General features: G+C 32.9%; 1 protein-coding gene across 1 annotated transcript; it reads right to left on the bottom strand.

Annotated features, from left to right (window-relative positions):
* Positions 1-7,016: 7,016 nt before the first annotated feature.
* LOC124926141 (protein ASPARTIC PROTEASE IN GUARD CELL 2-like) lies at positions 7,017-8,879 on the bottom strand. The gene has a single exon (XM_047466317.1). It carries the CDS (start codon positions 8,683-8,685, stop codon positions 7,213-7,215), a length of 1,473 nt encoding a protein of 490 aa, XP_047322273.1. The 5' UTR covers positions 8,686-8,879; the 3' UTR covers positions 7,017-7,212.
* Positions 8,880-14,403: the final 5,524 nt, after the last annotated feature.

The raw sequence follows: 14,403 nt of genomic DNA, 5'->3' as shown, positions 1-14,403 counted from the left end.
AGCCGAGAACGGATGAGTTAATGAAAAGAAATGACCATACTTTGAAAACATGTCCACCACCACCATAATTGTTGTATAAACATCAGATTTTGGAAGGCCTTCAATAAAATCCATGGAAATATCTGACCATTGTTTATCCGAAATTGGCAAAAGTTGAAGCAATCCCACATTTTTTATCTTCTCAGTTATAAATCTTTGGCAAACATCGCATGATTTAATCATCTCATAAATTTCACCCTTTATGCCTGGTTAGTAGAACATTGCTTTTACCCGTTGGTATGTTGCCTGAATTTCTGAGTGTCTCCCATTATTGGAGCCATACAGTCTCAATATAATTTCTGCTCTTAATGGGCTCGATCCTATAACAACTCTGCCTTATACATAATAATTTCTTGTTCATAAGAAAAATCTTTCCAATTATCTTCTTTGGCAGCTATTCTTTTTAGGATTTGTTTGATATACATATCTGCCACATATGATTTTATAGCTTTTTCTTGCAATTTAGATTTCAGCTCACTTAAAGTATAAGTTTTGTCTTTCCCTACCCGTGACAGATGTCACGGACTTAGTCTTTTACTGACGATCCATGCGGCACTAGTTACGATCTTCGCAAGAACGAGTAACTAGTTAGCCTTATTCGACGTAACACTCGACGTTTAATAGAATTGACACAATAGTTCTAGAGAGAGAGTAAAACTCTTACAAAAAATAATATTATATCACTTGAATACTTGGTGATTTAATATGTAATACCTCACAGGTATTTATCGGACTAATTCTAGCTATTACATTAATGACATACTAATTTAGGGTATTCCTTATAAGTTTCAATTAGTGATACACTAATTTAGGGATTCTTTCTAATTATCAATTAGTGATGCACTAATCAAGGACATTCCTTTTAACTATCAATTAGTGATGCACTAATCAAGGACATGTCTTTTAACTATCAATTAATGATGCGTTAATCAAGCACATGCCTTCCTACTAGAATATTCCTTGGGTTGAGCTTAAGCGGGCTTAAGCCTCCTCCTCTTCTTGGGTCAGGAAGATTGGGCCATGACATCTTCCTTAAACCTCCTCCTCTTCTTGGGCCAGGAAGATTGAGCCGTGACATTCTCCTCCACTCAATCTAGCGACATCCTCGTCGTGTCCTCCTTGTAGGCCTAGATGATGTCTCCATATATGATAGAAGTTTAAGCGACATGCTAGCTTTCCAACCCGTTTCTTCTCTAAGAAAGGCCTTCGTATTGCCTCACAAACCCCTTGTGAACTTTGGAAAATCGTCTCCCTTAATGGAGGAGAAGTTTTACTATCACTTGGTTTCCTCCGAACTCCAAGTGTCTTCTCTTCTTGTCCTCCCATTTCTTCATTATTTTTGCGGTCTTGGCTATTTCGCACTTCTCTTTCTTGAAGGGCAACTTCTCTGGTTGCCTCTTCGATTCCTCCAATTTGGGAGGTTTCATATGATAAAGAACCGCCGCCACTGGTTTAGTACATTTGACCAACTCTTCTCTGTGATCCACCTCTCTCTTATGGTGGGGTTTCTATGATAATCCAGCGGGCATTACATCATGACTTTTCTCTAGGACAGTTGTAACTTCTGGAGGTATCTTCACTTTGGACGCACTTTTCTCATCTTATTTCACGGTGACAAAAGATGATGGGTGGGTCTTCTCCGCACATTTTGAGAGTTGCATGGCAGATAGGTACATAGTTTCTCTCTTACCCTCTCTTGTTAAAAGTATTATGCAAGTATTGTCTTGCTCTATAATGTAAATCGTATTGGCGGAAGGGAGTAGAAGACATTTACATTGTCTAGGAACTCGATGCCGAGAACCATTTTTTAGTCGTCTATGTCAATAATGGAGAAATTCAGAAGGCCAGTCCACTCCCCCAAGTTAATCTTTACATTATGAGCAACTCCATAAGTTGCACTTGGTGCCGAGTTGACTGCTTTAAGCCACCCTTGCTCATTAGTGTACATGATCCCCAGTCTTCCTGCCTCCTTTACTTCTAAAAAATTGGTGTTGGCTCCCGTATCCAATAAAGCTTTGACCATGTGATTTCTTACTTTAGTTTCCACAAATAGTCGTCCTTTCTTCACGGATTTTGGCTCATCAAACTTTGCTGTAACAACACTAATTAAGTTTAACGACCCAATCGAGCTTCATCGTGAAGACATTCTTACTCCTCCATCAATGCTGATAGTTTGTTCTTCATTGGGCACTCTCTTGCTTTGTGCGGCCCTTCACAAAAGAAACACTTTATCTGGGGTTTCTCTCCATATTTTTCATATCGATCTTCTCTACCATTGAGTTTTGGTAAACTTAAATGGGTCTTCATTGTTGTAGATATGGTTTCCACAATTTTCCCCCTTGTCATTCCTCTCTTAGGTCGACTTTGGTTTCTCTTGTCTTCTCATTTCAACAAGTGATTCAGCCACGGCAATAGTGGTGTTTAGATCTTAGACACCTCGCCGTTCCAACTCCAGCTTCGCCCAAATTTGTAGACCATCAGTGAAGGCGAACAAGGCTTCGTCATCTGAATAGTTAGGGATTTCAAGAAGAGTAGCGATGAACTCTTTGACATACTCCTTGATACTCCCTCTATGTGAGAGCCGTCACAACTTGGCCCTTGCTTCTCGAATGACGTTTTCATGATAAAACTGTCTCTTAAGTTCCTCATTAAATTCACCCCAAGTATTGATAGAACATAGACCTCTTTCTATGTCACTACTTTTTCTCCTCCACCACAGCATTATGGTGTCTTACAGTTATGTCGTGACAGTATCTATCTTTCTCGCCTCTTCTACTAGGCCGAGTGCTTTGAAATACTGGTACAGATTCCATAAGAAGTTGTCGATCTCCTTCGCATTCCTCTCGCCTAAATACGCTTTAGTATTTGGAATGTCTATCCTTATCGGGTTGGGGACTCCTACATGCGCACGCCCGCACTCTTGCGCAATCGCCTTTTTGAGTAACGCCACATCCTCTTCGGTGCCTTGTAATTTAGATGACATTACCTCGAGTTTCTCGGTCAAGGTATTGATTTCACCAAGGAGGGTCTGCTTCACAATCTGAATTTGCTCTTGACATTTAGATAAGCCTTCGTTCAGGGCACCTTGCATTCCTTCTCGAAACTCGTCTCTCTCCTTCTCAAGCTCGACAATGTGTTCCTCTAGGTCCCCGACATTATCTTGTCCGTACGCCACAGTGAGTTCTACCTTCTCCAACCTAGCGATATTGTCAACGATAGCGTCTCTTGATCTCTCTCTTTCTTTGGTAGTTTTGGATCCTCCCGTCTGAACTTTGCGAGAGTTCCTACCATCTTCTCCGGTCCCATGGGAAAGATTCTCTACTTCGTCCACGACCTTTGAACTTTCCTCCGATCTCTTCCTCATTTCAGCTCTAATACCAATTGTCACAGGCTCAGTCTTTTCACTAACGATCCTTGCGGCACTAGTTACGATCTTCGCAAGAACGAGTAACTAGTCAGCCTTACTCAACGCAACACTCGACGTTTAATAGAATTGACACAAGAATTCTAGAGATAGAGTAAACTCTTACAAAGAATAATATTATATCACTTAAATACTTGGTGATTTACAATGCAATACCTCACAAGTATTTATAGGACTAATTCTAGCTATTACATTAATGACACACTAATTTAGGGCATTCCTTATAAGTGTCAATTAGTGATGCACTAATTTAGGGATTCCTTCTAATTGTCAATTACTAATGCACTAATTAAAGACATTCCTTTTAACTATGAATTAGTGATGCATTAATCAAGGACATGTTTTTTAACTGTCAATTAATGATGCGTTAATCAAGCACATAACTTCCAGCTAGAATATTCCTTGGGTTGAGCTTAAGCGACTTAAACCTCTTCCTCTTCTTGCGCCAGGAAGATTGGGACGTGATATCTTCATTAAACCTCCTCCTCTTCTTGAGCCAGGAATATTGGCCGTGACACTTTTATTTTAAGAAAAAGTGTTAAAAATAAAAGTTACATTTGTTTAACTCTTCTCCAACCAATTCTTCTCCAACCGGAGTGACATCCAGGTACATAATCAAACTAATTAGAATAAAATAAATAAATGACATTTCCTTTTCTTTTTTTTGAGATAATGATAATTTGGATATAAAGTAATTATAATTTATATTTTAACAAATAATAATATATGAAATAATTAATGACAAGTGTTTGGGAGATATTTTAAACAAGAGAAACGAATGAAACAAAAGTGTGAGTTCGGAGTGCATAATATTCCAGGTATAATAAAATTTGTTTGGTGTTGTGGGCCACCGAAGACTTCCTGTTTAAGAACACACTTTGAACAAGCTTATACCTAATAAATAAATAATTTAATTAAAATGATGAGATTAATAATTATTACTATTACTGTGTAATCTGAATATGATCAACTTACTTTTTGCTTTTGTTTGTGTGGGACCACGTTAGAAAAACAATGTGTATGGGTATGGCCAGGCCAGAGAAATAATGAGTGATTCTTCTATGCCCAGTTAATTTTGTGTGTGAAAAAGTGAGCAACTTTAGAAAAAGTGATTGGCTGAATTATGTACTGTTTCTGCAAGCAAATCAAGGACTTGTTTCAATATTTGGCTATTTGAGTGGTGTTTTGGGTTTTCTTTAATTAAAAAGCAAATTAATTTTTTGATGAAAAAATAAATTTTTTAAGTTTTTATAAGTTATTTTATATTTAAAACTTAAATTTTGTAAAAATAAAGTAAAATAATTTAATTAATGAAATAACTAATTTGATTTGATGGTTAGAATGGTAAAAGTATAATTTATAAAATATTCATTAAAATCAATTTTTTTTCAAAAAGCCAACATCAAACAAGCTCCAAAGGTAAAACACATTGATGGCTTCTTCACATGTATACCAATGTGAGTGCTAGTTTCCTTTCTCTATCTATCATCATACATATCACCTTGTTTAATTTCAGTTTTTTCTTTAATATTTAAGAAAAAAACATCATATTTCTTATAAATTAATTATTAATTAAAATAATTTTACTTTATTCTTAAAAAATTAATTTTTTTTTTTAAAAATGTTATAATTATTCAACTAATTAAAAAATCTTAAATAACCCACTTTAAATACACTGTTATTTTTAGTTGGTAATTAAATATTAAACCATTAGATTTTCACTTAATGAATAAAAATAAAATGTATGTTTCAAATTAAAATAGTTTAAATATCAAAAAAATTATTTAAGAGATTAATATTATTTTATTTTTAATAAAATTGAAAATGAGTTCACTTATTCTTGAATTAATTAGTGATGTTTGAATTAATTATTTAGATGAGTTAACAGAAATAACAATTCACAAATTAATTGTGTTCAATGCTAAGGATTATTCGGATAAACCAACATTAAAGGGATATTGTGGCTATTGATTTTTGTGGCAATTAGCAACTATTAGTTGTCATTAACCAAACAAACAATTTAATAATTTAAATGCATCTAACCTAATTGTAAATGAGCTTTGTTTGGTCAATGTATTATATTCTAAATTAATTATCAAAATTAAAGTGATGGTAAAGAATTTATTTAATGGTTTATTTTTTAACAAATAAATACCTTTTAAATTTGAGAATATTAGAGAATTATTTCATTCAAGTCTATTGTGTAACAAATTTTTATTTTATTTAAACTTATTCATTCAACACTGTTTATGTAAATCTGATAATAATAACTAATTATATATTTGTTAAGTTTACTATGTAGTAATTTTCTAAGCTAAATTATTATTATATGTTTTGTTGTACATTGGAAAACAATAATGAATGAAGAGTTTGAACTAAAATGTGAGACTTAAAAATTAACAATTATTTTTTGTTTTGATTTGTGTATTTTTTTTAATTATATGATAAAAATTAAATTGCAATTGTAATGACAGGACATTAAATTGAAAAAGCTGTATGTTTGGAAATTACAATGAGCAAAATGACAAGAGACACTACTATATAGACGATCATGTGTCATCGTCATGTCAATTTCTCTCCTTCTTTGGATTCCTATATGTGCAAATATTGCTCTTTTCACCACTCCTTCCTTTTTACATTGGCCTTGTTTATCTTCTGAGTTATTTTGAAATAATTTTATTTAATTTAGATTAATGAAAATTAAGTACGACAATTATATTCGGTTTCATGTTTTTGATTCAAATTGTTTTTTATAGGGTTTTTATCAGTAGTTCTCATCAAAATTATAATGATATTTTATTACCGGTCTTAAATACTAATAAACATAAATAAAAATATAAAATATTATTAATATATTTATTTAGTTTACATATTTTAAATTATTTTTTTTAAAATAATATTAATATTTAATATATTATAATATAGTATATATAGTATATAAAAAATTAATTTTATTTTTTTAGATTATGATATAAAGGATGTTGATTTTTCAATATAATATTATATATAGTATAAATCTATTTTAATATTTTAAAATTTTGTATAAAAGAATGTCCAGACAGGATATTTTAAAACTAGACAGATAAGAGATTGTACTAAATTTTTTTTATCAAAGTATAACGAAATGGGATAATGATCATATTGATAGAATATGAATTAGAATATGAATTACACATAGAAATGATGATTTAAGTTGATTAGACTCTTTCACTCTAACTTAAAAGGATTTTAAGATTTTAATTGAAAATCTTGTTAGATATGAATTTCTTTAAAGAGTTTTAAAACTAATTTTAACTAATTAAATATTAAACAATATCCCATTTTCTCCACTTTACCCTAAAAGTTTGTTGGTATTAAGAAAAAATCATCACTAATTAATGCATATTCCACCTCATGTCTTCATGTAATCACTAATGACAAACACTTTTAATTAGACCTTATTTTGTTAGGTTTCTCACCTCATCAATTTTTGTAATAAAATATGAAGCTGATGAAACCACGCTAAATTACTCAAATACCATGAAAGAGACAACACCAAAAAGGTTCTTGTATTATTATAGTTATTTAGAAAGGATTAACCTATTTCGGTGATTTGTTATTTTAAAAAAAAAAAAAAAAAAAAAAAAAAAGAAGGAACTTTCCCTATATAATTGATCACTCTCATTACCAAACAAATTATTAAAAGGCTAACAAAATGACCGTTTTGTAAATTCTTTTTCATTTTTTTACAACAAATATCATCTTAATTATCAGCAAACATTTGGCCCAAACCCGGCAAATCCATTAGTTGCATCCACTGAAATCTGGATCCCCTCTTGTTGGATATTCCCAATTATCGATAATGTCGATCGAGATGGAGCGAATCCGAAACAAAACGTACCCAATTCATCAACCGGAATCAAAAAGTTTCGGGCAGGGAGGGTTAGAATTGGCCCGCCCGAAAAGTAAAATGAAACCGTTGGAACCCTAACCGATACAAACTCGTTCAGATCGTAACATGTGTCAAATATCGATACCGCCGGTGTTCTCGGTAGGTTTGCGGTTTGCGAAACGAACGAATCCCGAAATGCCACATAAGCATTTGTTGGAATCCGAGTAACCGCAGTCCCAGTGTCCAAGACAACCCCTCCTTCACCTAGTTCGGTCAGTTTGAACTGGTCTTCGGGTATTGGAACCCGAATACCTCCGACCCCAAGACCTGAAAGACCGATGTAATAAAAACTTGGCAATCTCGGGTTCGGGAGTAACGGGACCCACGCTGCTCCCATAGGTAAAGATCCACGCCCGAATTCCAACGACCCGACTGATCCAGATCCCCTGCTAACAAGACAGTAACTGAACGCCCCGCCTGTTTGCCCACCCAATTGTCCCACAAACGACATAGACCCGCCTCCGAGACCCAATAGCCCGGCTGCTCCGACGAACATTCCCTGGTTTGTATGTCCGCACCCGATAGCTACGTTTTGGACCATGACCCGCCCGAATGTAAGCGTTTCGAACGCTAGAGTTCCTTTCGTGTACGATTCGTCGCCGTAATGAACCTCGTACCTGCACCGGCCGGAATAGCAACCAGCATTCTCGATTCGTTCGCATATATCTGATGGACAAGAAACTCCTGTAAAAGAAGCAGAGGTATTCGGGTCGAAAACCGGGTCTGATTGTTGGTAACATAGGCTGCAGGGTTTGCATTGGACCCAAACGATGTCACTTCCGGAATCTATAACCATGTATTGATTCCTAGGCGGACTGCCGACACCGATTCTAACGAAATATTCTCCACTACCCTGTTCCATGCCGGAAATGACATCCCCTCCGAAATCCTCCGTGATGTCGACGGCGGTGGATCCCATACGGCGGTTAAGGGCGGCGACCCGTCTGACATCTCTCTTCATTCGGGCGGAGAAACGGTGACTAAAATTAACATGGGAGGGTTTTTTAAGGTGGTGAAACAACATCGTGTCTATGTGATGTAATTTGAGTTTGATTTTCTCTTGATGGGAGTCGTCGGTGGGGATTACATCATTTTCTGAGAGTGTTTGTTGGTAGGAAGATGGTTTTGACGGATGGGTTAATTTTGTTGCGACCAGGATTGTCTCTGTCACGTTTAAGTGTTGGAAATTAGGATAGAATATGGAGGCTGAGGCGGTGGCGAGTAAGAGAGGGAATAGGGTCGCTGCCATCAGAAACGGAAGTGGGTGTAAGAAGGTGAGTGGTGGCGCCATGAATTCTTTTAGAGTGATGAAGATAATGGGTATGGAATTAATCGGAAAGTTTTTAGTGAGTTAATTTGCATTTATTTGCCTTTTTGAGAGAGAGAAAGAGAATTGAGTTGATAGATGGGGCACACTGTGTTTGTGTGCTTGATTGAGTTCATGGACTCAAGGATCACTTTGTAGATGTGGGGGAAGACAAGTGCGTCGTCTTTTCGTTTAGACTTTTTGTTTTGGTATTATTGTGACAACAATATAATACTCATTTAAGTTTTAACAAAATTATTTTACTTTTTTTATTTATATATATATATATATATATATATATATATATATATATATATATATATATATATATATATAAAATAAGGGATTTATAAGGATGACTATTCCATAATTGGGTTTTATCTGAAATTTTGGGGACGGTTTGATCAACAGTGGAATTGATATTTGTGTTTTTTTAATAGTTTTCAATATAATTTTGTATGAGATTCAAGTTTTATAGTTAATTTATTTATTTTAAAAATTTTCAAATTAATCTAATTTACTATTCAATTCAATTTATTTATTTATTATTATTAGTATTTTTTTTTGTGTGTATGTTTAATCACTATAACTCATTATTAATACATCATAAATTTAATTATTTGAATTATATATATTTAAATTCTTATTTCTATAAATTTAATTATTTATATTATATTTTAATATATATATATATATATTTAAATTATTTTTTATATAATAAAATAAATATTTACTTAATTATTCTCTTAAATAATTAATAAATACTAATAAATTTAAAACATTTTAACTCATACCAATATAATAATTTAATAATTCATAAAATTGATTATAATAATTTTTTTTAAAAATTATTGGCAATCTTGCTCAAGCCATTATTGTTTGATTTTCTTAGCTACGTCTTTCACAAATTAAGATACTTACTCGAGTTATTTATCTTAGTTTAAATATGTTAGTTTTGACCAAGTTAATTTTTCTTATTTCTCAAATTTTTATTAGGAACGAGAATATCATAATATTTCTCTCTATCACGTAGTTATTAGGAACGTTTAATATGATTATTTAGGTATGGAATTAAAGTCACACGAACACACTAAAAAGTATAGTCAAATTGTGATATGACTCAATGTATTGAGCTCAATCGAAATTGCACATTATAAAACCAACAACTATATACGAACATGGAGAGTGATATTGATATGATTTTCTACATAAACAATAATTTTTGCATAGTTCAACAATATGTTTGTTACCACCTTTTTAAGAATCATTATTCGTTTTGTAACAAACAGTAATCATCTCAAAAATCCTACTTTGTTCATTGTATGAAATAATTTTGTGTATTCATGCCTTGCTTATAATATTTTCAAATAAATCTCTTTATATTTTGCAATAAGTATGTACATTTTGAAGATTATTCAATGTTTGAGTACACATTTCTCCAACAAGTTTTACAAAACGGTAATATATATAGTCCACCACTCACGTGATCCAAAGAAAAACGAGCACACGTTGAGTGTATTTATTTTTGAATTTTCTTATTTAAATGCAAAAACCAGAAAAATAATCTAAAATAAAAACAAACAAGGCTCTAAGAGGTCATGGGTCGGATTTTGGACCGATTAGCGGACCAAGACACTGATTGGGAGTGTCTGACCGGATGTAGGAAAGTTGTTCGCAATCTCGGACTTATGCGCCAAGTGTATGATTGAGCTCCTTCTTCTTCATCGGCCATCTATAGAAAAACAAAAAGCATAAACTTTTGAGAGTTCTTACATCCAACCTCCAAGGTATGACCGGAAAATCGAAACTTATGTAAAAGAAGTCAAAAAATCGTTTTTCCTTAACCAAATCCCTTATGTACTTATATAAGTTCATTACAACCAACCAAAACCAAACAAAAATAATCTAAAATAGATTATAATCAAAACTTGAAACTTCAAATTACGAACAAAGTTTTGGACATTTTCTGCCTTGAAGCTATTTTACAACTACTCACCAATAACACCTCTAAATCATGCAAATATGTCATTACAAATCACAAATTCATACATTAGACCATTATGAAACACAATTTAGCTCAAATTAAAAAAAAATAAAAATCAATCGTAAGTTAAATTAGAGACGACTAAATTAACACTTACAAAAGACTCCAATCTAATCATAGAAACCCTAGGAAGCTTTTAAAAGGCCCTACTACTCACACTCTCACTCTCTAATCTCTATCAAGAAAACTATTTTTTTTTTTAAAAAAGTTCAAAACGGCTAAAATGGGAGAGGGTGCTAAAGGTGATTTCATAAAGACGATGTTGGCAATCTGAGTGCTCCATGTTCTGACGCTCCACGATGTTTCCCAGCTAACGATCAAGATGGGCTTTTGGCGATCCAAATGATGGCGATGCTAACCTCCCATTGGAGGACTGAAGGGCACTTGGTCTGGTGTCCGCGTGTAGGGGTTTCGCCTGTGCTCCGCACCTGGGTCTGGCTCTCCGCGCATTGACCGCACATCTGACCTCTCCACTAGTTCTGCCGAGGGGTCCTATTGGAGCCCTACTGCCTGACCATATGTGGCGCGGTGGTCTGGCCGCCGTGCACATATATTTTCGTTACTGCAATATATTTGTTTCTTCAAGTTTAATCCCTACACACAAAAAAAAAATTGTACAATTTAATCTATTTATCAAATTTTTTTTTTGAATTTCCAATAATAATTTTATTTTTAATCTCGTGCAATGAACCCGTATACGATTTTTTAGAAAATAATTTTGTAGGGTTGAGATTATTTAAAAATATAAAATTGGGGAGCGAAAAATAAGTCTATAATATCATTAAAACTTTCGACCATATTTGTTGTTGCTTGACTGTAATTATATCCTCCATCGGTCCACATCTCTAATGGAATATTTCATAACCAATTTTTAATATTAGGATTAAGCTATTTGATTTGTCTCATTGTAATTTCAAATCTCCTCACTTGACTATTATTTCATACTATCCAACATAATATTTAAAATGTAATCTAGGATAAGCTGATCTAAAATTATTACGAACATGATAGAGACAAAAACGATGTAAGCATGTCTCAAGTAAAGTCAATTTGTTATTTCTTATTGCTTCAATGATTTCGTAATTGCAATTTGAAATAATGCACACTTTCGTTCTATTTGATATATAAATCTATGAAGGTGGCGTAAGAATCATGACTAGTTGGCGCTCATTTTTTGATTGACTAAAGCGTAAGCAAGTGGGTATTGATGATTATTGAATCGGATCCTTTTGTAATTAATAACTTTCCCTTATACTTTTCTTTCAAAAATGTACTATCAATAATAATAACTCAGCGAGCATGTTGCCACTCATCATCTATCAGTTTGAATGCCCACCATACACATTTAAACACAAACATGTTAAGTTTTATAGCATCGACCACAACTTCAATCGAAACACTCGTGCTTGGATTAAAATGCATCAAAGCACTTAAAATTTAGGAAGTTTAGAATAAGAAGTCGTCCAATCACCATACAAATCTCATATTGCATTTTCTTTTGCTAATCAAACCCTCTTGTAGGTAACATGATATTTGTACATTGTTATTATTTGATTCCTTATGTTATTCACTTTCGAGTAATGACTCTTAATGACCTAAATATGAAAATTAGAAAAATTAATAATAACTCAAAATTTGTATAACATCAACAATATTCAATGCTAGAAATATTCTTACTTGTTGTTTTATAACACTTCCAATCAGTTTTGAGCAAAATTTTGTGTTATCTCGGTTATTGTTCTCAAAAGACAGTTATGTTGAGCATGAAGTTTAGTGATTTGAAAGTTACTAGATCGCTTACTTTTTATAACTCTAATTTTCATGGACATACAACTACAATACATTTTGCCTTGTATAACATTGTAGTTCTCCTTAAAACATGATAATTTCTTAACTCTATTATGTGGGTTGATTTTATTGTATTTATTGAAGTTTCATTGTTTGCAAAATATTGACATTCAAATAGAACATTGTTAAGCGTGTTAAAGTTAGGAAAATCATATGAATTATTCATGATTGTTGGTGATGATCTCTTCTATTGTAAACCATGATTCAGTAGGAATATGTCAGTTCTATATTTGTTGGGTCATTAGCCTGAATATTTTGTTCTTCGCTGTCATTGTCGCTTATTGAATCCGAGTCATCTACATTATAATCATCATCACTTTTAACTTCGGGTTTGAATTAAATTCATCAACTTCACATAAATTATAAAGTGGAATTAGATGTTGTCACTCCATCGCTGATAATTTCTTTAATTTGTTGTGATTGGCGAGAAGTCAATTTTGATTTCATTAGTTTGACTAGGACCATTATTTGTATATTGTGTTTGGAAAAGAATAATCATTGAAATAGTTATAATCATCCTAATTAGAGTAATTATCTCCTTACTTTGAATTTTCCATTTATAAAAACACAACAATAATAATAATTAGTAATAAATCTAAAAAATGCCAAAACAACTGAAAGTATATAGATGAACATGTTTGCTTTCTGCTTTCTTGCTCCATAATAAAGATATATATATCTAATCTCACACATTATTTATTATTTATAAAAAAGTTAAAAAAAAAATATAATAAAAAAAATTATACTAAACTATTCTTAATAAACTTTTATTGTGAAGAGACAACAAAATAAAAATTTGGATTATTTTATTCATAACAAAAATTTGTTGGGAAGAGACAAAAAAAAAAAAAAAAAAAAAGTTAGATTAAACTACTCATAATGAATGGTGTAATTTCAACACTACGAGTGGAATAATTTTTAGGAAAATGTGGAACTTGCACACTTGATAAAATAAGATCAAGACGCGGTTAAACAAATTGTTAGATAAAATTAGATCGGTTAAATAAAACTTAACAAAAACAAATCTCTTGTGCAGGAATAGGTAAAGAATTCAACCGGTCAAATTACTCAACCAGTTAAGAAACTGAACCGGTCAAGCAATCAAACCAACCAAAAACCTGACCGAACAAGAAAGACAAGATCGGTCAAATCAGAAGGCCAAAATTATTGAACAGTCGGTCAATCAGAAGCTATGGAAAAACTGGAAGTCATCCGGTTAACATAAACAACCGACCAGTATAAAAAGACACTTCGAGTATCTGTTGAGAATGATACTGAAGGGACAGACTTTACTATTGCCATATTCATACAAGTCTAAGAACAGTCTGCAGGCTGCAGAAGATCGTCCGGTAGGATCTTTCTACTTCAGGATAAATCAGAAATGCAATCTTCCAGGTACATGCAACTGTCCAACCGACAGTTGCCATATTGAGTAAAAGACAAACCTAGCACTAGTAAAAAAACGACCTTTACCGACGGTTTTTTCCGAAGGTTTTATAAAACTCTCCTAAATACTCCCGAGAGGAACAAATCCTTCGGTATTAAAAATAGATTCCGAGAGGGGTGTAAAACCTTCGGGTTTACTAATTATTACCGAAAGTTCTCTATAGAACTTTCGGTTTTTACCTTCCCAAAAAACCAAAAAAAATTCTAAGTGTTGGATGTGGGTTAATTGCGAAGGTTTTTACAAAAACCTTTGGTTTTGAAATCCCGGGGATTTTTAATTGCGAAGGTTATTCAAAGAACCTTCGGTTTTACCTTTTTTGAAATTCCCTTTTTCGAAAGTTTTCCAAAGAACCTTCGGTTTTGCT

Source organism: Impatiens glandulifera, chromosome 2 (assembly GCF_907164915.1).
Source record: "Impatiens glandulifera chromosome 2, dImpGla2.1, whole genome shotgun sequence".
Taxonomy (NCBI): domain Eukaryota; kingdom Viridiplantae; phylum Streptophyta; class Magnoliopsida; order Ericales; family Balsaminaceae; genus Impatiens; species Impatiens glandulifera.
Note: the sequence above shows the minus strand (reverse complement) of the source record. Positions and strands in the feature narration are given on the sequence as shown.

Bases quoted from the DNA above. Each gene is read 5' to 3' on its own strand.
- LOC124926141 (XM_047466317.1), bottom strand. From the start codon at position 8,685: ATGGCGCCACCACTCACCTTCTTACACCCACTTCCGTTTCTGATGGCA.